The sequence below is a fragment of the Acromyrmex echinatior genome, chromosome 2 (genome assembly GCF_024713525.1).
Source record: "Acromyrmex echinatior isolate Ae372 chromosome 2, ASM2471352v2, whole genome shotgun sequence".
NCBI lineage: Eukaryota > Metazoa > Arthropoda > Insecta > Hymenoptera > Formicidae > Acromyrmex > Acromyrmex echinatior.
The window spans coordinates 5,312,968-5,336,995 of record NC_141853.1 but is presented as its reverse complement, the minus strand read 5'-3'; the positions used below and the strand labels follow the sequence as shown (position 1 = coordinate 5,336,995).

At 27.2% G+C, this 24,028-nt stretch overlaps 4 protein-coding genes and 1 pseudogene across 8 annotated transcripts; all 5 read left to right on the top strand.

Moving 5' to 3' along the window:
- Positions 1-142: 142 nt before the first annotated feature.
- Positions 143-3,572, top strand: LOC105150853 (15-hydroxyprostaglandin dehydrogenase [NAD(+)]). 2 transcript variants are annotated; one of them, XM_011064200.2, is made up of 4 exons: positions 143-252; positions 334-509; positions 1,409-2,017; positions 2,465-3,572. In XM_011064200.2, exons 3-4 carry the CDS (start codon positions 1,579-1,581, stop codon positions 2,818-2,820), a joined length of 795 nt encoding a protein of 264 aa, XP_011062502.1. In that variant the 5' UTR covers positions 143-252; positions 334-509; positions 1,409-1,578; the 3' UTR covers positions 2,821-3,572. The 2 variants fall into 2 exon arrangements, with proteins under 2 accessions (XP_011062502.1, XP_011062503.1); XM_011064201.2 differs by lacking the exon at positions 334-509 and having other exon boundaries at positions 144-252.
- Positions 3,573-3,732: 160 nt separating this feature from the next.
- Positions 3,733-5,336, top strand: LOC105150863 (15-hydroxyprostaglandin dehydrogenase [NAD(+)]-like; annotated as a pseudogene).
- A 2,282-nt stretch (positions 5,337-7,618) lies between these two features.
- Positions 7,619-9,160, top strand: LOC105150852 (15-hydroxyprostaglandin dehydrogenase [NAD(+)]). Its single transcript, XM_011064199.2, has one exon. The coding sequence runs from the start codon at positions 7,726-7,728 to the stop codon at positions 8,512-8,514; it is 789 nt and encodes a 262-aa protein (XP_011062501.1). The 5' UTR covers positions 7,619-7,725; the 3' UTR covers positions 8,515-9,160.
- A 3,567-nt stretch (positions 9,161-12,727) lies between these two features.
- Positions 12,728-14,840, top strand: LOC105150862 (RNA exonuclease 2). Of its 4 annotated transcripts, XM_087402854.1 has the most exons (6): positions 12,728-12,800; positions 13,283-13,354; positions 13,487-13,648; positions 13,747-13,967; positions 14,124-14,298; positions 14,398-14,840. In XM_087402854.1, exons 1-5 carry the CDS (start codon positions 12,789-12,791, stop codon positions 14,248-14,250), a joined length of 594 nt encoding a protein of 197 aa, XP_087258980.1. In that variant the 5' UTR covers positions 12,728-12,788; the 3' UTR covers positions 14,251-14,298; positions 14,398-14,840. The 4 variants fall into 4 exon arrangements, with proteins under 4 accessions (XP_087258980.1, XP_087258979.1, XP_011062520.2 ...); XM_087402853.1 differs by having other exon boundaries at positions 14,124-14,840; XM_011064218.2 differs by having other exon boundaries at positions 12,766-12,815; positions 14,124-14,840.
- A 3,083-nt stretch (positions 14,841-17,923) lies between these two features.
- On the top strand, positions 17,924-24,025 carry LOC105150850 (Kinesin-like protein at 61F). Its single transcript, XM_011064197.2, has 16 exons — positions 17,924-18,155; positions 18,406-18,553; positions 18,661-18,810; positions 19,249-19,409; positions 19,476-19,625; positions 19,701-19,937; positions 20,092-20,467; positions 20,619-20,890; positions 21,024-21,163; positions 21,230-21,348; positions 21,426-21,779; positions 21,900-22,127; positions 22,236-22,415; positions 22,496-22,715; positions 23,454-23,575; positions 23,664-24,025. The coding sequence occupies exons 1-16, from the start codon at positions 18,091-18,093 to the stop codon at positions 23,718-23,720; spliced, it is 2,979 nt and encodes a 992-aa protein (XP_011062499.1). The 5' UTR covers positions 17,924-18,090; the 3' UTR covers positions 23,721-24,025.
- The last annotated feature ends 3 nt before the right edge of the window (positions 24,026-24,028 follow it).

Below are 24,028 nucleotides of genomic sequence, written 5' to 3'. Positions count from 1 at the left end.
TTTACATAAAAGAACAAAAAAACGACATAAATTTAATGAAGAACACTTGTTGGATCGATCTTATTTTAACATACTTGACAACATATGCTAATTGTAACATTTTCGAACATACTTGTTTATGTCACGACTTAACGATATATATTCTCTGACTCATAATATCAGTCCGTTTTAAAACGTATAACAAGCAAAAGCTGTTTTAGAACACAGTTTTTGACTTCGATTTTAATTCAAGACTATTCTATATAAATTAACGTAAGTTATTAATATAATATTTCTCATTATTCAATTAACTTATACTAATCATTTAATTATAAATTGACATTTATTATACAGAATATAATTAGGTTAGTCGTTGAAGAAATTCTCGATTGTTGTACATTTTTTATGAAATCGTTGACTGAGCTGGATTTTCGATAACTAAGGATTAGTAAAACACACTTTATAATTTGAACTTCAAACTTCTGACTGAGTTACCTATTTCGATCCGTAACATCTAAATGAAAAAATAAGTAAGATTAAAATACATAATAAAAACGAACGTGTTTATAATTCAAAACTTATGAAAAGAAGAGCAAGATTTGTCATGACATTGTGTGTTAGGAAATAATAACACACAATATCACGACAAATTTCCATCTGTGTAAAGAATGTACTTGAGATTCATCATTTTTTTGCTGTAAAACAGAATCTGGAAATTCTTGTTTTACATATTTCGTAATATGACAATTGACGCTGCAACATTGTTGTATGAGGCACCTTCACATGATGAAAGAACATGTAGTTATATGTGTTATACATTTATACATAGTTATATTACACGACGGTTGAATTTAATGTCAGATATATAATATGTAAGTCTGTGTTTTAAGAATATTGTGAATTTACTGAAGATGGCCAGATTGTGGCTGAAACGTCTAATGGTTTATTAATGTAATGATAATTAAATATCACAAATAATATCTTGTGCAGTGGTTTTTATGTTCTTTGTTTCATAAGTTATGTAAGATTAGCCTAGAGCGATAATATTTATTATTGTGTATTATTATAAGTTAACTTTGTAAGGGGTTATATAAAAATGTTGTTGTATATTTTACTGAGGAAGATTTTGTAGGTCAAAACTTCATATTACTGAACTTTGAAAAACTTCATATCATTATACTTCATTAAAAAACAAATTTTATTTTATGAATAACTATAATTGTTCGTTTAAAAAAGCTTTGACTTATTTATTACATTGCAATGTATGGACATATTTCATATATAATTATACATGTATAATACATATATAATTATATATGAATATTTATTATATTATTATATTATTATATATTCATATATTATGTGTATATGAATATTTATGCGTTTATACATATTTATACATATTCATGCATAAAAAATTTTTTACCAGGAACAGATTTGCAGACGAATAATCCGACACATGAACAAATCATCGTTCATATGTCATCAAAAGAAGTATTAAAATAGGTGGATACTATATAGACAGTGTATTGCCATTTGCTAAAGAATCTCACATCTTGCTGCAATATCTCACGTCGAAGTCTTCAAGAAATCAGTATAATGTACGACGTACGTGATAAAACTGTAATGATCACTGGAGCAGCTGGCGGATTAGGATACAAGTTCGTCGAAATACTACTTCGCAATGGTGCAAAAAGCATTGCTATGATCGATCTATCAACATCAAACGGCCAAAATGCGGCGACTACTTTGGAGAACGAATTTGGGAAGGGCCGTGTCGTTTTCATTGCCTGCGACATAACAAAGGCTGATGATTTAGAGAAGACGTTCAAGAAGATTGTTGATACATTCAAAGGACTTGATATTGTTATTAACAATGCTGCTATATTTAACGATAACTATTGGGAGAAAACGATCGATCTTAATATTAAGGCACTAATTCACAACTCTATGATGGCATTCGATTATATGGGGAAGCATAAAGGTGGTAAAGGCGGTGTAATCGTGAATATTGCATCCGTAGCTGCATTAGATCCAGGTTATTTTAAAATTTAATTTAAATTATAAACAGGATTATATAAATAAATTTAAATATCATAAAAAAAACTTATAAACCAAGCAATTTTATACTAATATATGTATAATTTTTACTTTTAATATAGTAATATTACGTAATTCATCAACAAACATTTCGAATTTTCAATAATAGATTATTCTCAGTGTTACAAAAATATTAAGTTATTCAATATATGTAATAAATGTAATGTATATAAATATTTAGTTATTCAATATTCTTCAAATTATTAAATAAATCAAATACTTGAAAATTATCAGTTCACACTTGAAAATTATTTTGATATAAATCTTTTGTCGTACAAAAATATTTGATGTTGACATTGTTACTCATAACATTAATAAAAGTTATAATAAATTATATATTAGTATAAAATATCTAGTTCGGCTCTCATAAAAACGCTTTTTTCAGGTTACTTTTTTCCAATATACAGCGCTTCGAAATGTGCTGTTTTGGGATTCAGCCAATCTCTGGCAAGTATGTACGACAAGACTGAAGTGCGAGTTATTATCATGTGTCCGGGCTTAACAGCAACACCATTAACCATAAACATCAACAGTAGAGTTTATGACTCCATTCGCTCTATAGTAATCAACAAGATCGCTGGTATGGAGAATTTGCCGAAACAGACAAGTGATAACGTGGCACTTGCAGTATTAAATCTGATTCAGAAGGGTAAAAACGGAGAGACTTGGATCAGCGAATTTGACCAACCGCCATCCGCCATAAACTTTCCCCATTATTCCAAACGATGTACGCCAGTATAAGTTATTTTGTTTATTTTATTTTATTTTGAATTTACATTATGACAAATCAATTATTTGTATGAAATTATACCAATATTAAAACAATATGGTATTATATAATTAAACTGATATCTATGATAATTAACATTAACTCTTAATACACATGATAATTTTCCATTAGCTTTTAAAGAAGGATATTAGGTTTTAGTTATTTTTCTGCCAAAATAAAAACGTTTTAAGATGCATAGATTATATATTATATTAAGGAATTACTTAAGCGCGAGTCGAATAGTATATTGTTTATCTTGGAAACATTGGGAACACGAAAGAAATCATTACAAAATATATTAGGTCATTTAAAAAGTATCCGCGGTTTGTTCAATTTTTGAATGAAAAAACCGCGGATACTTTTTAAATGACAATATATATATATATATATATATATATATATATATATATGTATATATAAATAGCAATTAATCTAATAGCAATTAATCTCTTAAGTAAGATATTAAGTAAGATATTATTGTTTTAATTAAACAATAGAACCTGTTGTGAATATTTAAATATATACATCAAACGATTACTTTTATCAAAAGTATACCCTTCGTCGCTTGTTAATCGCTTAAAAATTTTCACTAAGTTACCGTATTGCGACAATATAATATTAATTCTGGAAATGTCTTAATGTCTTCCTTAACAATTTTTTATTAATAAATGTGTAATAACATTAAATTTATGTGTAATAACAATAAATGTGTAATAACATTAAATTTATTGCTGTGGATAACATTTCTTTTTCCGATATTTCCCTAAAATAAGCGATACACCACTCTACTCCGCTTAAGTAGTCCTAATATGATATATAATTTATTGTACATCTCAGAATTTTCCATTTTGGCCAAAATACAACCAAAACTTAACATCTTCCTTTATATTATTGAGATAATGAAATGAATATATATATATATATATATATATATATATATATATATATATAAATGAATAAAAAACTTATCATTTTGCACCAATTAAGTCTACTGATGGATTATTAATGCAGCGATATTAAACAAGAAGATAAGATAAAAAGAACTATTAAATTAAAAACTTTGTTTTTACATAGACATTCATTACAATTTGCTAAAGAATCTCACATCTTGCTAAAGCATTTCACGTTTTATCCGAGGCTTCAAGAAGTCAGTAATGTATAGTGTACAGAATAAAACTATAATTATTACTGGAGCAGCTGAAGGATGAGGCTATTGGTGCAAAGAGTGTTACTGTGATCGACCTGTCAACATCGAACGGCCAGAATGCGTTGGCTACTTTGGAAAACGAATTTGGAAAAGGTCGTGCTATCTTCATTACGTCCCAGCAAATGAGAATGGATTAAAATAAATTGAAATTTTTTCTATCCGAATGCGTATTTTAAATAGCGAATACTTTTTTTGAATTTAATTGGATTCAATTAGATTTAATTGGATGCAATTGGATTGAAAAACTATATTTCCAAAATTTTGCATTAAACAATATTCATAATTGTGTTTGTGTGCACAGAAAAAACTAATATTATTTTTAGATTGAAAGGCATAGAGATATGCTCCATGCAATTCTTATGAATGACATTCAGAATTAAAAAGCATTCATTTTAATATTCATGAATCAATATTTCTGAAAATCTGAATCCATTTCAATTCATTTCAATCCATTCTCGTTTGCTGGGGTGAGACGTGACGAAGGCTGACGATTTAGAGAAAACATTCAGGAAAATCATCGACGCATTCAAAGAATTGATATTCTTATCAACAACGCCGGTATATTTAACGATAACTTGGGAGAAAACGATCGATCTTAATGTTAAGACACTAATTCGCGGCTCTATGTTGGCACTTGATATGAGAAAGCATAAAGGTGATAAAGGAGATGTAATTATATAAACATTGCATCTCCTTTACTACCTTTATGCTTTTTTTTATTGCTAGATTGACACCAACTTGATTTGTTTCAATGTATTGTGCTTCGAAATACGCCGTTCTGGGATTCAGCCAGTCTTTGGCAAGTACGTATGACAAGACTGGAGCGCGAATGGTTATTATGTGTCCAGGTGTTACAGCAACACCGTTGGTCACAAGCATCAGTGATAAGATCTGTAACTCCGTTCGCGCTGTGTTAGGAAGTGATGCTGTTAATTTAGATAAATATCGAAAACAAACAGTAGACAATGTGTCACTCGCGAGCTTAGATCTCATTCAGAAGGATAAAAATGGAGCGATTTGGATCAGCGAACGTGATCAACCGTCATACGCCGTGGATTTTCTCCATTATTCTAAGCAATCTTTGCCTGTATAAATTATTATTTGATAACTTACTTTATGTTGTTTTGGTCAATTTACACGAAGATTATCAGATTAATTATGAAATTATGTCCATTTTTAAGTAAACAATGTTATTATGATTGAATTCATCACATATTTATAATAATTAATACAATAATACTTAATGTTAATATAACAATGTTCTCATTTTCTGTCTTAAAATTTAATCTTAATTTTTAGACAGCATCGAAATTTTTAAATCCAAAATCATGCATAGTTCCCTCATAAAACCCTATAATAATTCATATATGTACAATATGTCTATACTGAAATAAAATTTGTTCAACTGACTAAATACATTTGCACAAATTTGCAATAAATTTTATTTAATTGAACCGTTTTATTTAACCGTAGTCTACTTAACATTGAACAATTTTTTAAGCAGACTATGGTTGAATTCAATTAAATAAAATTTGTTGAATTAATCAAATCTGCAAACAACTAAATATGTTTAGTTAGTTGAGCAAATTTTTTTTTCAGTGTAATGTACATTGTTTGACATATACGAGTCATCACGTATATATAATCACCATATGGCACACATACTGGCAATTTATAGAAATTAAGATAAGTTAAAGAATTATTTCATATAAGATAAACACATTAATCAGAGAGAAAATTTAAAAAGATACAGTACATATTCAGAGTCATTCAAATAAATAACTTTTTAAACATCATATTCATAAAACTTTTTATTTAAATATTTTTTTATTTAAGCAAGTGTGATCTTATATTTGTAATCAGCGATTCATAATAATTTTTATCTTTCGTATTAAATATTTTATCTTTTGTACATATATTATTATTTTATTTATAGATAATAAAAAAGAGACTGCCCTTAGAATCACTAATGAACAAAAATAGGACGAAATAGCAAAATATTTTTTCTACATTTACGTCAAATTTGAACAAAAGTGGAGTGCATTCATTTAAATTTAGAGGCTTAAATTTACAGCGATACAAGATCATAAGATTCAGGACACATTTTTCTTCAGTAAAAATTTAGTAGTCCTTATTTGCTAATTTTCTGCTAAAGTACGAAATGTTTTGCTCAAACTATTTAGCATGAAACTGCTAATTTAAAAACGAGGGTAGGAGGGAGAGGGGGAGGGAGAGCAACTTACACATTAAGCTGGACACTCCCATACTAAAAAAAATATAAATATCACAAAATCAAGTATACCAAATTTTTTGCTTTTTAATTACTCCAAAAGCAAAAACATTTGTAAAATGCAACATTTTTAAAGAAATGCCATTATACATAACGTGCTCAGCACTACATATTCGTATTTGATAAATACTTACATTCATTGCTCACATAATTGTATACATAAAATAATAAAATAATAAAATAGGTACATAAAATAATTCTTATAAGTAATATACTATCATAATGTAATAAAATAATGTTCTATTTAATTGCTAACTGCAACACGAAAAATAAATAATTTATCTTAACCACTTCAACGCTTAAATTTTCTTTCTATTTTCAAAGAATTATTTGCCCGTATTTGATAAAATAATCGACAGGCAATGTACTACCAAAGTGTAGCAAAATTCAATTTTTTTTGCTATAATTACAAATATATACGAGCAAATAATTCTTTGAAGATTAAGCGGGATAAACTCTATATTTCTTACGTATACTTGATTTTTAATTTTTTTTTTTTCCCCAATATGAGACATCTTATGAGGAGCTTATAGGAAGCTGCCTCCTCCCCTATTTTTAATGTGATTTCCTACTAAACAGTTTGAGCAACAAAATTTGACTTTATTAAAGAAAAAATAGCAAATAAAGGGCACTAAATTTTTTTACCAGTTTCGAATTTGATTTGCGATAATGAAGCTAGGTTAATAGGGGTAGTACTTACACTGAAACTCTCTGTCGACTATATAAAATTTTCATCGCAACCTAAGTCTTTAAATTTCGCACTATAGATTTTTACATTGTTCCAGACTGTATAAAAATCTGAAAAAATTCTTACACACTTATGAAAGATTTAATAATAAGTTTTTACTATTATATAAGATTGTTTTATTAATTTTTTACAGATTTTAATTTATTTATCAGAAATCAATAAAAAAATCGATTGTGTCTTTAAAATCCAACATTGTCAACAGTTAATATTGTTATTTATATTAGGTGTTGGAATTAATTCGTAGCGTTTTACAAGTGATGGGAAGTACTTTCATTAATGTATTTTTTAATGCTCATGTGAAATAAATAACATTCTTTCATTAAAAAACGCTACGAATTAATTCCAACACCTAATAACTTACATGTAATATATACGTACACATTTGAATTTCAAAATTATAGCTGTAACAATTTTATATTTATCATTAAGATAAACTGTTTTTTTTTAAATAAGAAATGATAAGTTTCCTATATCAATAAGTCCGCAGTTGTTGAATATGTGATAAAATTGATAAAAATGAATATTAAACGGCATGAGCGTTATTTAAAGAGACAGTATCAATTATAGTTCGTTAAAGATTCACATTTCGCAGAAGTATCACATCTCATAGAAGGTTTCAAGAAATTAGAATAATGTATAACGTAAAGAATAAAACTGTGATGATCACTGGAGCAGCTAGCGGATTAGGCTACAAGTATGCCGAAATACTATTACGTAATGGTGTAAGAAGTGTCGCCGTGATCGATCTACCAACATCAAACGGCCAAAATGCGGTATCTACTTTGGAAAACGAATTTGGGAAGGGCCGTGCCATTTTCGTTGCCTGCGATGTGACAAAGATTGATGATTTAGAGAAAACGTTCAAGAAGATCGTCGACACATTCGAAGGGCTTGATATTCTTATTAACAACGCTGGTATGTTGAACGATAAATGTTTAGAGGAAACGATCGATCTCAATGTCAAGGCACTAATTCGCGGTTCTATGTTGGCCTTCGATTATATGGGAAAGCATAAAGGTGGTAAAGGCGGTGTAATCGTGAACATTGCATCCATATTTGGATTGCATCCAGCTCAGGCCTTCCCAATATATACCGCTTCGAAATTTGCTGTTTTGGGATTTAGCCAATCTCTGGCAAGCATGTATGACAAGACTGGAGTGCGAGTAATTATTATGTGTCCAGGCGTTACAATAACAACGTTAATCACAGACATCGACGATAAAGTCTGTGACTCCATCAAAGCTGTGAGCAATAAAGTTGGCTTAAAGAAATATCCGAGTCAGACAATTGACAATGTGGCACTTGCGATGTTAAAACTTATTCAGAAGGGTAAAAATCAAGAGGCCTGGGTCAGCGAAGGTGGTGAACCACCATACGCTGTGGACTTTCCCTATTATTCCAAGCAATCTTTGCCAGTATAAGTTGGTACATGATATGTTATACATTTTTTCTGGATACTGCAATTTTCTTCTATTGAATTACTGAATCAAAAAAAAAGAAGCAAAATAGCCTAATCAAATAACAATCAATTATATATTTGACATTATGTTAATTTTTAAATAAATAATCTCATTGAAACTGATCATTTCTACAAATTAATCAAATCTACGATAATTAATATTAGTAATCATACTTTTATCTTAAAATTTCATCTTAAAATCTTAGGAATCATATATAGTTTTATATAAAATTTATAGCGATGTAAAATTTGATCTTTTAATCTTTTAATTAATTTTCATTTTAAATAAATTGTTAATTTTCATTTTAAATAAATTGTTTTATTAAATAATATTCTGTAACTTCGTAATTACAATTATAATTATGAAACGCATTACATTCGTTAAAAATAATCTTTAAATTCAAAAAGTACATATTTAAAAAACTAAGATAATAATGTAGAATATTAAGAATCTTTTGTTATTATACACTTTCAAAATGTAAAATGATAAAAATATATTTATATATAAGTTTTATACTTATATTTTTAGTTATTTTTCCGATGTGTTTTTTAAACGTATGTAATATCCGAGAATGTTCCCTTTATAATAAAGCAAGATTTATCACAGATACATTTTTTATCTAATTTTTTTACAACATGATGTAATCCTATGCCAACGTAAGTAAACATAAATAAAAAGAAAAAGATAATTACATTACAATCTCAAAATGTCTTATAATAACGACCAGTTCGGGATTTTCAATGTAACAATAAGGTTGCCTTCACTTCATTTCTAACAATAAATCTGAAATTTGGGATTCTATTAAAAAATGGAGTCTCACTCACATGTGTCCTTACTTACATGTGTCTAACATACGGAAGGTGAAAAAGATTTATACAGTATTTCAAGGTTTTTTTCATTAATTCTATAGTTCCATAGTTATATCGTTCCATAGTTTACAATATGAATATTTTCCAGTATCTACTAAATTTCAAGATTTAAATAATGCATATATTCACTTTGGAATGATTGTACACTTTATGCATTTTGAAATTACATGTATTTTTATGTAATTTATTTTTTTATAATAGTAATTATATAAAATATCAATAAATAATTAGATAAAAAAATAAATTACATAAAACTACAAACGATCTTTTTAGGGCCATCAATTTTTTCGTATACAAAGAATATTTTGTTTTTGCAATTCTATTATTACCTATATCTATTACCTTTATATATATATATATATATATATATATATATATAAAGGTAATAAATATAGGTAATAGAATTGCAAAAACAAGATATTCTTTGTATACGAAAAAATTGATGGCCCTAAAAAAATCGTTTGTAGTTTTCGCAGTTAAGCTTTTTTCTCAGTTTTCTTTGGCAGTAAAACTGTAGAGAGTAGCTTGTGCAATTCCTCGTCATTGCGAATGGCCAGTTGTAGATACGTAGGAATGATTCCAATTCCAGTACTTCAGTAGCAAGATATTCTATCACGACAGCTAGATAAAGCCGAAGCACCAGCATCGACATGCTCAGCGTAATTTCCTTTTCGCAGACGCCTGTGGATACGTCTAATGAGAAACCGCAGTCCAGTACGATTGGAACAGGGTTTTATCTTTGCCACCTTTGCCATGACCAGACATGTTTACGATTAAAGAACAACGTGAAGCATACGATATCTCGACTCGTATCTTTTGATGACCCACCTTCGCTATTTATACCGTATCACGATAACTGCATGCGTCCAATGGCGTGACAGATTGGTGACAGCGTTACGTGATTGGTACGCTGTTACTATCGCTTTATTATGTACAAAAACTGCATTATCTAACAACTTTTTTCTTTTTTTCATATTTCTTTTCTATTTCAACATTTTTAAGATTTTGTTTTATTTCATAATTTATTCTGGAATTAACGTTGAATACGATTCTTGTAGACAAAAAATTCGTTCCTAACTGCAGACTGTTGATTTATTAAATTAAAAGAACTTATTACAAATATACGAATTTTTTTGGCAATTCGTAGATTTTATAAAATCTAGAAAATCTAAAAAGTTACATATGTATTTTGATGTCTCTTTTCAATCAGCAGATCGTTTTTTAGAAAATTAAATACTGCCATCCGAAATGAATATTAAAAAGTCAATACTCGTGAATATGAAATTTTATACAATAATATATTATAGGACTATGTGTGTATGTGAGATAATACAACTATAGAAATCAAAGCTTTAAACGGCTAATATATACGTAATATATATTATAAAGTCAATACTAAAATCATACAAGCATTAAGATCCAATATAGACCGTTTAAGACTTTGATAAAGTTTCGCTGCATAGATCGATCACAATCATATTTAAGAATCTCCGATGATAAAAATGAATAATTCCATTGAATTTTTTTTACTCATGTACGATAATTTACTATAAAAAAAATTATATGCACTGCAGAAAATCCCATTTGATTAAATAAACTAATCTCTTATTTAGATATGAGTACGATGATCATATTTTCTTAAATAAAATAAAAGACAAAAATTTTAGGGCTTTGTTCCTACATGTTTTAAAAACCAGTTTGAAAAGAATTCTAAGAATCTGTGCATATAAAAATGTTATTGCACAGTATAATCAAATTGAGATAATGCGTACTTTTCTGAATTTAAAACTGGTTCGACTGTATTGGAACAAACTCTTGATCTAAAAGATTCGAAGTAATAAAAAATGAGAACAACTCTAGTTTGAATAAATTTAAAATATTTTCCGTAAAACTTTATTCATTAATATAATATTATAGACATTGAAATGCTATAGTTAGAAAAGAATTTCCCGTAATGTCAAAATAAAGAACAATAAAGAACAACATTAGAAAATAAAAGACAAGATTGAATTTTGAAGAAACAAATAAATCTAAAGGACAGCTACCTAGAAAATAAAGAACTATCCTTTACAATAAAGAACGTAGACATGATCATCGTAGACATGGACAAACAAATTCTTGGTTGATTCAATCAAATTCTCCATTAAAAGTAAATGTAGTAGTGTAGTTTATCGTTTCTCACGAATATCATCTCGCACACCTGAAAGATTTCATAAAGATACAGTATAAAGATATTTTTTAGACATATGCGTGTTTTCTTGATTAGAATTAAATTAATTTTTAATAATCAAGAATATAAAATATATACAAAGCTAAATGACTTATGGAAACAATCTTTTATTTGTCTTAATTATGAACCCTAATATAAATATACGATTTTTTTTATTGCATTATACGCATGATGGAATGTTAAATAAGTCATGGATAACTTATTATTTAAAAACTCTATAATTATAATAGATTCTAAAAAAACCTAATTATAAATCTAATTAATATTTGAATCAACCAGCAGCAAAGCAAAAGTTTGACTATAATTGTTTTTAATCTAAATTTTTTTTTCATGAAAAAAAGATTACAATTCTTTATATAACAGAATTATGTACTACTTAATAAACGATTTTTTTCCATTGTCAGTTTCACTCCAATTACTATATAATTGCTTCCTTTATTTTCATCGGTTATATTTAATTTTCTACAAAAAAAAATTTGTTTTCTCTTTCTAATTTCATAAACAATTTAACTCGACTATTTTTTTTTAGAAATTGATGTACTTGTCATCGCCACACCTTAAACTTCACTTTGCGCTATTTATTGAGGATCTTATCTAATGTAGTTAATTACACATAAATTATGCGTCATTAATTATATTTATTAATTATCGAATTGATAATAAACAATTTTTATTTTCACACAAACCGCGAATAAACTCTTATTAACCTTTCTTTGTTTTTACATTTGACATTCTCGAGAGTTTTTATTTATTTTATTTATCTTATTTAAATATCAAGCATATCTATTGACAATGCATTTCAACTATAATTTTTATATAATTTATTGATATAAGTTTTGCGATAAAGTTGTCACTGATTAATTAATATAAATTGATTAAATTTTGATCAAAAATAAGGCAAATTATATTTATTATTTTATCTTTATATAACATTAAAAAATTGTATTTTTCTGTTTATAAAATATGAATAAACTTATTACGATTTAATTGATTCTTGCTATGAAAAACAAAAATCGGCGAAACGCAATATATGTTGCAAATGCAAACTGATATTGATTTAAACAAATATTGAATAAAAAACTCAATTATTCTCTGTAGAGTCTATAGTGAAAGACGCATGTCAAAACGCATGTCACATGAGTTTGAAGGTAGGCTAAGCCAAGGTGGTTTCGTAGTATCAATTTGAATATTTCACTTCGTTGAATTATTTTCACCAAAAATAGATAGCCATTATTAACGTCTGCTTTATAAATATATTGTTACATCAGTTTTATATTTTAGTTTGTATAACATTTTTATGTTTCTAGAAAAACACGTGTTTGTAATTTGCGTATTTTGGAGGTTATCTCTAAAATTATTATCAGAAATGCTCATTTCGGAAATGTCATTTTATCAATTTTTTATAATTTTATTAATACTTGTATAATAATTATTATATATAAATTTAACGTGAAGTGTATAAAAGTATCTTTGACATATGTGTGACATAAAAATTAATAATAAAATATGTTTGATTTTACTGTTATATGAAATTCAATTCAGTGATAACAGATGCATGCTAATCTCTTTTTTGACATTTCTTTAATAACTAATTTTTACTTCTTTTATTTTTTCTCATTTATGTTTACAGATTGTCAGATATATTATTGATAATAAAATGGCGCCCAAGAATACTAACTATATTGTTTGGATTGATATGGAGGTATTGAAACGTTACAAATAACACCTAATATAATTATAACATAATATAATTATAATCAAATATAATTATAATATAATTATAATAAAAAAAATTAATTTAGAAACATGAATCAATTGCATGATATTTTTATAGATGACTGGACTTGATGTAGATAAAGATCATATATTAGAAATTGCCTGTGTTGTAACAGATAAGAAATTAAATATTGTTAGCGAGGAATTAAATATTGTAATACATCAGTCAGATGCAATATTAGAAAATATGAATGATTGGTGTAAAGAAACCCACACAAAGGTAAACTTTTAACTTATATGATGTTAATATTTTTGAACTTTTAGCATTTGCAAATTGATATATTTTGAGCTCTATAATTTAATTATTATATATTTCAGACGGGATTAGTTGAAAACTCTCGCTCAAGTACTATATCATTAGAAGAGGCTGAGAAGACGGTACTTGATTTTTTAAAAAAGCATATTCATGAACGTTCATGTCCATTGGCTGGAAGTTCGGTATACATGGATCGTTTTTTTCTATATAAGAATATGCCATTAGTTAATAATTACTTGCACTACAGGATTATTGATGTCAGTACAATTAAGGAAATTGCTAGGTAAGAATAAGTTTCTTCTATTTTTATATAAACAAATAGAGATGCTGATATTTTTTCTTATGCATTGTAAACGATTAATATAGGAATCTGTCTTGATGTTTAAAGCAATTTTAACAGAAAAATATGATATTGTAAATAAATCATCATAATTTTTAGGAGATGGAATCCGAACGTATATAATTCGGCGCCAAAAAAGAGAGTAAATCATAGAGCTCTGGATGATATAAAAGAAAGCATTAATGAGCTGAAGCATTATAAAAAACATTTCTTTAAGTTTTTATAATTTAGTAGTAATATTTAGTTTATTGTATTTAATATTAATTTAGGCAAGGTAATTTATTTATACGTAATTAATATTAATTAGTACTTTTCCTGACGAAAATAAGAAGTTTCATGAACGTTTTTTGGATTTTTAAATGAATGTTTGCAGGAGTTGAGAGAAACGCTCAGTAGAGAATTCCTAAAGCGGAAATTACAACACTGCAGCATTTGGAAAACGGAATTAAGAAAAGCGTTTTTTGGGCATCTCCAAGTTTGACAGTGAACTCTCTGCATGAAAATGCATCAGCGTTTACTAAGCGTCCTCTGAAAAGCATTGCTTTAGCATTACGTTTTAGAACTTTCATGAAACAATATATATTTTATTTTAAATGATATATATACTATTTTATAAGCATTCTGAAAGTGTTTAAAACTCAATGGTGTTGTGTAAGCGTTCTTGTAAAGTTTAAAAGCATATAAACTTTCAAAAAATCGCCATTGAATGGTTGGTAATGCTTTATTATTATTATTTTTGTCAGGATTTACACTTAAAAAATTTCATGTATTTATTAATGTGAAAAAGCAATAAGACAATTTTAAGTTTTAAGAGAATCTAATATCAGTTTTTATCAATGTAATTTAATTTTAATCTCCGTTTAATACTAGAACCACGACCATTTTTTATATTTTTTCTTTTTCAATTAATTTGGATTTTCAGTTAATTTCGAGTTTTAGATTTTTGTGACTTTTCATAAATAATCATAATTAATTACATGTAATTTTACTTTTATGGTGACAATCTTCCCTTGTAAAAGCCAAATTTATCTTGAATCGCGATTGGGTTAATTTAATTCCGCGGTTCTAATGTTGATTAAGGATCTGAACACAAGAATTGCTGTAATACTTACTTAGATTTAAGTTGTAGACGTAAGTAACGCACAAGCTTTGACATATGACATAGAACTTATTGCCGTTTTTTAGAGATGGCAATAAGTTCTATGTCATACGCCAAAGTCTAAGTAAGTGTTACGACAATTTTTGTATTCAGATCCTATAACTCTTCATCTTTTTTTTTTAGGGTGACAAAATTCCTGAAATAATAAATTCAATAAATAAATGACAACAGGCAATTGGGAATTGATGCTGTAGACGATGCGCAATTTTGCTTTAAAAAAGCTTTATCTCAATAATAAGAAAATAATTAGTACATATTTTGGCTAATCTTTTAGCCTTCTTCAACAAAACAACATAAAAAATTATTACAGTAAAATATCTATCCGGCTGCAATCATTGAGAGGCAGTAACCATTGTGGAACAAATATTCCATTATGGAGCAAATTCCTCAATTAAAGGGGTGAATGACAGTGAATGACTAAGAATCTCACAATGATGTAACTGACGATCAGAATAAATTAGTTTGATCATAAATTTAATAATTATAATGCAATTAAAAACATTGAAATTAAAAAAAGTGTTCCATACCATTGTTAAAATCATGAATAATTTAACAATAAAAAGGCAGTTCGATGCGAATTATGGCAATGTATTTAAATGTAGATGGATACCAATTTATACTGTAATAATTTTTTATATTGTTTTAAGAAAACTAAAAGTTTAACCGAAACATGTGTACTAAAAATTGAGACAAAGCAAAATCATCTACAATGCTAATTCCCAATTGCCCATTATCATTTGATTATTTATTGAATTTTTTTACTTCCAAGAGCCTTTTCCACTAATATAAGATTAATCTCAAAATTAAAAAAAAAATAAAGACTAAATTAAATCGAGATTAAAGTTAATCTTACGTTAATAGAACTGGACCTAAGTAATTAGAAAAAGATGAAGAGTTGAATCGAGAATGGATTAAAATGAAATTTTTGTGCATATTTTATGTCCAAATCGAATCCAATTGAATAAAAAAGCTTTTTATTGAACTCAATTAGATTCAATTGAATTGAAAAACTGTATTTTCTATTCACAGAATTTTGAATTGAGTGATATATATGCATAGAAGATGTGAAGATGACAGTAGATGCATAGAAAAAACTGCTGACATTATTTTTAGATTGAAAGGCATAAAAATGTGTTTCATACAATTCCTATGATATAATCTTATAAATGAATAAAAATGCATTTAGATTGAAAAAGATTTATTTTAACGTTTTCGCGAATATATATTTCTGAAAATCTGAACTCATTATTCTCGTTTGGGAAGTTAATTGTACGTTGAAGTAGGTATTACTTTAGATTTGTGAATCGCGTTGTGAATAAATGTATATGAATATAATGTGAATTAAGAATTATTTTTCAATGGACATAATAAAAACTTAATAAAACGTAGCATAAATTTTATTTTTATACGCATATCTGCACAAAATTGAAGTTTTCAGGTTCGATTCCACAAAAATAAAATTAACTTTAATTTCGATTTTAATTTAATTCTATTTTTTTCTAATTTTTGGTAATAGAAAAAGATAAATAGTAAGTTAAACCAATATTAAAATTAATTCTACATTTATGAGCCTTACAGAGCGGCATACGTATAACCATTATGGTGGTTATCAACCAATAAGTGCGCTGGAAACTGAGTGCAACGAATCTGTTTACATGATGCGATAACAGCGTTGTCCACGCTCTTTAAAGGTGCCTTTTCAGGCTGACGCTCGACGCTCATTTTCAGCATCAAAATAAGTCACGTAATCAAAATTGATGCTAGATATTCGTCAATTTCTATCACGTAATCTGTTTTAACGCCGAAAATGAGCGTCGAAAAAGCAGCTTAAAGGTTGCGCTCAGTTTGAACTGCGTTTGAACATAAGTTTTAAATTTTAAATCATCATTCTGTTTTTATCGTTTATTAAATAAATAAGAATCGAAACAGTGAAAGTGTCCAAATCGAACTCTTTTATATTAATTCATATGATTGGCTGTCGTCAAAAAACGCAAAATGATGGCTGCATTCAGCAAAGAAATCAGCTTGACAATTGTTGTAAAATTTTTTGATGTGATTAGTCTTGCCCTTAGTTCCTCGTTCGATCTAAATGTAGTACTCTAGGAATCAATTATAGACTATATTTATACAATATGTTTAATAACATCCGTAATTATTAAATTAGGAAGCCTAATATATGCATCGGTCTTAATTCTAAAATTCTAAAATTCAGCCAATGGAATACAAATTTCAGTTAGGACCAATTAGGACTGGCAATCCTATTGGCTGAATTTTAGAATTTTAGAATTAAGACCAAAACATAAACCAATCAATATTCGTTATTCCTCTGAAGAAATGGAATGAACTGTTGATCAGTTGCATAACTACTATAATCTTTTAGCTTTCTTAAAACAATATAAAAAATAATATAAAAAGTATAAATTGATATCCATCTACATTTGAATACATTGCCATGATTCGCATCGAACTGTCCTTTTATTGTTAAATTATTCATAATTTTGACAATCGTATAAAACACCTTTTTAAGTACAACTGTTGTATGTGCAAAGCAGCTTTTTCTGCTGAACGCAATCAATGGGCACGTTCAAGTTAACAAAACGGCTAATCTGCTCTGTTACTTATAGATCCAACCAATCACATTCAATCACTCGGCATGCAGGCTAACAGCTTTGTCCGGTTTGAACGCGTCCAATGTGATTTCAACGATTTACACCTGGCGGCAATCGCGCGAAACATCTCAATTTAAATTCTGCAACGGATATAGCGTGGCTCATTTCTGGCGTGTGGCGTTTATAAACAGTAAATGAACGCGAAATAAAACGCAGAATCGTTCAGTTGATGAATGTAAAATCGTAACTAACCGTGTTGTGTTGTAGTAAGAAATAATTGTGCAACAAATCATCCAAAATGAATGATACACGTAATGTGAAGAAAGAGAAGAATCAGCATATCCAAGTTTTCGTGCGTGTCAGGTAAGTGATAGTAATTATTTATATTACTGACGCATTATTGCGTGTACTATTGAGGAAATTGAAACTCTGTACATAATTAAAGGCGCATAAAATTGTCTTAAAAAATTTTTTTTTAAATCTTTGTTTCCTTGTTTCACAATTTTAATTAAAACAATTTTAATTAAATAAATATAGCTAATTCATTTTTGTTATTTTTATTTTCTATGTTAATATTAGTTTGTTATCTTTATGAAACAACTTTTTTCAATAGACCAATAAATCAGAGCGAGAAAATTGGAAAATCTATTTCGGTATTGGAATTGCCAACTAACAAAGAAGTAGTGGTGCATGAAAGGATACAAGGTAGTCATTCAAAAAAGTTCACGTTTGACAAAGTATTTGGACCTGCATCAAAACAGGTAGAAACAATATGACGTTTCTTTGTATTGTATAACAAAAATAAAATTTTTTATCTTAAATGTTACTTTGAAGAAATATTTGTTTTAAAAAAAATTGTAATTTTTAGATAGATGTTTATAATGCAGTTGTTAATCCTTTGCTTGATGAAGTATTGGCTGGATATAATTGTACAGTTTTCGCTTATGGCCAAACTGGAACTGGAAAAACATTTACTATGGAAGGTGTTAGCAATGATCCATCATTACATTGGCAAAGTGTAAGTTGTATTATTTAAAAAAATATTAAGTATTAAATATTATGCATCAAATCTTATCATATTTCAATATATATAAATATAAACAATATAATAAATATAACTTAGTTGTATATATATATATATATATATATATATAAAACTTAGAATAACTTTTTAAATTTATGATAATACAAAGAAATAATTAGAACTTTCTGATTATTGAATTACAACAATGCTTGATATATAAGAAATTAAAAAAAATTAAAATAATTTAAAAGAAAGAAAATAATTTACATCTATATGTAATTTCATATATGGCTAGTAAATTTTCTTTCTTTTAAAGTATTCTAATCTTCTATAATTTTTTATATAAAATTTTGAACTAACTTTCATGTCTTGTCACATCTTAAAATAGTATATGTGATAATGTAATAGTATAATTGTATAATTTATTTATAGGATACTACAGCTGGAATTATACCACGTGCATTGAGTCACTTGTTTGATGAATTACGTTTGTTAGAAGCACAAGAATATACAGTTCGAGTTAGCTTTCTTGAGTTATATAATGAAGAATTATTTGACTTATTATCACCTACTGATGATGCATCTAAAATAAGGTAATTTTATTATATTCTTATAAAAAATATAAAAATTAGATTAGCATAGTGTTTATAATTCTTTAGGCTTTATGAAGATGCCACAAGAAAAGGTTCAGTGATCATTCATGGATTAGAAGAAGTAACTGTACACAGTAAAAATGAAGTTTACAAGATCTTGGAAAAGGGATCAGAAAAAAGACAAACAGCTGCAACTTTAATGAATGCTCACTCGAGGTTACCGTCTTAAAAATATGTAATTTATTTTAAAACTTTATATATTTTTCGCTACTTATATATTTTTCCTTTTAGCCGTTCCCACACAGTATTTTCAATTACAATTCATATAAAAGAAAATAATGTGGATGGCGAAGAACTATTAAAAACAGGAAAATTAAATTTAGTAGATTTAGCCGGGAGTGAAAATGTTGGAAGATCTGGTGCAGTTGATAGGAGAGCAAGAGAAGCAGGAAATATTAATCAATCACTATTAACTCTTGGTCGAGTTATAACAGCACTTGTTGAAAGAGCACCTCATATACCATATCGGTAACACAAATTTACATAATAATATAATTTCATAAATATGAATATATAAAAAATTTTTTAAATTACATTAACATTAAAGTTTAATAAATTTCTATCTGTGAGAGAAATATATTGATTTAATCTATTCTTTGTGTTTTTTATTGGTCAATCAAAGGGAATCAAAATTAACAAGACTTTTGCAAGAATCATTAGGAGGACGTACAAAAACGTCAATTATTGCAACAGTGTCTCCAGCGAGTGTAAATATTGAAGAAACCTTATCGACATTAGATTATGCTCATCGTGCCAAAAATATTACAAATCGTCCCGAAATCAATCAGAAATTGTCTAAAAGAGCATTGCTTAAAGAGTATACAGAAGAAATTGAGAGACTTAGAAGAGATTTGTTAGCAGCACGTGAACGAAACGGTGTATATTTGGCGCATGAGAATTATAATGAAATGCAAACATTAATTGAAAATCAAACCAGGGAAATTGAAGAAAAAATAACACACATTAAAGTACTTAAAGAAACTATGGATGCTAAGGAAGTAATTACACAATGATTAATTTATATTTTATTATATTTTATTATAGTATAAACACTATTAAGTAATTAATATTAATATTAAAGTTATAGTATATTAATACTACTTAAGTATTAAATGATTAATACTTATCCTAAATTTTATTTTTGTTTAGCAAATATTTAATGATTTAGAAGCAGAACATCTCGCACAAACTAATTATCTGCATAAAACTGAGGAACAATTAGAATGCACTACACATATTTTGAAATCGACTGAAGCTCTTTTAGAAATGACAGAACGTGAGAAAGAAGAACAAAGTCACTTAGTAGAAAAACATGTATCTACAGAAAAACAACTTTTATCGCAAGCACAAAAACTCTTGGATGTAGCGGATGCGACAACAGTCGATGTAAATAAGCTTCAAGATAAAATTTCTTACAAAAGGTAATTGCATTATTTTTTATATTTATTATATTATTAAGCATTAATATTTCGTAATGCGGATTAATGTTTCTTAAATACTATGATTATAGTCATTTAAAAAAATACATTTAAAAATAAAATAAAATGTTTATAGACAACTGGAACAAGAAAACGAACATATCAGTCATCAGTTCCGAAGTAATATTTCAAAACAGTTTCAAGATATAGAAAATAATGTTACAGTTAATACACGAGAATTTATAGATTTTTGCACTTCTATGAATAGTAATATTGGTAAGTAAAAATTATGAGGATACACTTAACAAATGAGATGTATACATTATACAGATACTTTCACAGATTCACGAATGGAACTATTTAAAAAGGATATTGATGCACTAGTCTACCATATGTCGAATGATATTGTTAATAAACAAAAATTAGCAACAGATGAAATCATGAATAATATACATAATTCGGTAAATATTATTTACATATATGAAATGTAACAAAAAAGAATGTATATAATAATTGTAAAAAGTAAATTTTTCTTTAGTACAAACACTATTACGAGTGGCTAGACACCGAAATGGCACATTCATCTGATATGACTCAGCATAAATGCAAATCTTTGAATGACATATCCCTAAAACTGACATCAAAAATTAATGATTTGATAGAAGTTAATAATATGGAAATTGTAAAGAATTTACGTTGTTTAAATGACAACGTATCTCGAAAGTTTGATGAATTATTGGCATATACAAGTGAATCTACAAGACAACTTTGTAACAATAAATTGCAAGAACGTGATAATTTACATAAAAATATAGACACAATAAGACAGAATATACAAACTATTCGTCAAGGTGATGATAAAATCATGGAAGATCAAAAAAGGTTTAAAAAGGTATGATTTAGTAATAATTCTGTTATCTGATGGTATTTTTTAAATAACATTTTTTGTTTATTCTTTGATTAATATTTTAATGATTTTATCCAAATTATATATATTGTCCTTATTTTACAGTCGTTTGAAAGTCTATGGCTAGAATTTAACAAATTAAACGAAAACATGAAGGAGAATTATTCCACTGCATGTACCACCTTAAATCATGTTAATGAAGTTTGCAGCAGTACAACTAATGATATTCTCAATAACTGCCAAAAGACTGTTGAAAGGAGCGAAACTCTGCAACAGGAAGTTCAGAATGGTATAGATATACTCAAAAACGATGTTGTATCTAGCACGGAAAAGGTAACATTTAACTTTCATTAATTTTCAAATTATTAAATACTTAAAATAATTGAAAATAATTGATATGAATAAGATAATACACTAATTTTGTATCTTTTATTCTGTCAGAATTGGACGTTAGCAGAGCAAATTATAGAACATAGCCGTAATTTAACTGACGAACTTCAGACTGACTTAAATAATCACTGCGATGTACTAGCACGAAATGCACTACATGTCGAAAGTAATACGACACAAATGAAACAAAAATTAAAGAAAGATAATTCTTCTTCTATTGGATCTATCAAAGTAAATCTATTTTGTGTATACATTAAAATTATTTTATACATGTATATATAATTATATATATATAATTGTTTCCCTTACAGAATATGTATGATACACTAGTACAAAGAAGTCATGATCACAAAAAGCTTGCAGAAGAATTAAAAGAGAAAAATCTACAAATGTCCATAGAACTGAATGATAAGCTTACAAGTAGAAGTAAAAATTCATCTGACTGGAATGACAAAATACTTACAGAAATGCATTCAATTCAAGAAAAAATTGGTAAATTTCTTGAAGATTTACGGCATGACACGCCTACAGGTAAATCTCTCATTTTTATATATTAATATGAGGGGGGGAGGTTGTTAAAAAAATGTAATTTTCGCCCTCAAGTTACATTTGAAGAGACCTTGGAAAATCATTATGTAGGTCTTTAAAAAAGGAAACAGTTGTTTGTCTAACGAGTCATGAGAAAATTAGAATTATTTTATACTCTATTTCTATAGTATCTTTTGACATACATATCACATAAAATATTAAAGATTTCGATTTTTTTTGTGTTATATTATATACAGATTCTTTCATAATTACAAGTTCGTAATCACCTGATTCTTTAATGTGATCAGCTTAAAAATTCTTCGCTATTTTCATTTGATAAAACCACAAATATACAATTAAAGCTTAAGAATCATTAAAAATTCATTTAAATCATTCTCTAGCAATGTTCCCATCACTTCTTGAACAAATAATTGTTATTTCCTGTTTTTGAAAACCAAGAAAATCGTTTTTCCAAATTTATTAGATAAAACTTGAGGGTGAAAGTTGACACATTTTTAACGCCTTCTGTTATATGAATGAAAGATCTATTCTTCGTGGTTGAACTAATATACACTTAAAAAAAAGATTATATATATATATATATATAAATTAAAAAAAAAATTATATGTACATATATATAATTTTTTTTTTAATTTAGTGAGAAAGCGAAAAAGTTTTATTATAGTCCAGTGCAGGAACAAAAAACAAACTTGAAAATTCATTTAATATATTTCTTTTTAGGTTTAACACCGGCAAGAAAAGAATATCAATATCCACGACACCTTACTATAACTTCGCCACACGAACGAATTATTCAGAGATTTAGAGAAACAAGAAATTACCTCGACTGTTCCGATGATGAAGTAAATATAAATTCAGAAATTACATATTGTTAGAGAATAAATTGTAGGAATTATTGAAAATATATAAATATATATTATGTATTTACAGGAAACAATATTGGTCAACAATAACTCGCCGAAGAAGAAATGTCCAAATGCAAATTAAATACTTCAACTGGTAATCAGTTGCATTTTATACTTAACAATAAGAATTATATATACATTATTAATAATTAATTACATACATTAGGTCTATATAAGGATATTTTCTTACAATGATAGAATGTAATTAATTGAATTCTAAATAAATCTTCGACAGGAAATAATTCACACAAATCTATTGCAATATATTATATAAAGATATCGATTTATTCTTAGTATTAATATGTAAGTTAAATATTAACACACATGAAAATTGACTGCACAATTATTTTTATAATAAACATAAATAAACATTGTATTCGTATTGAACTG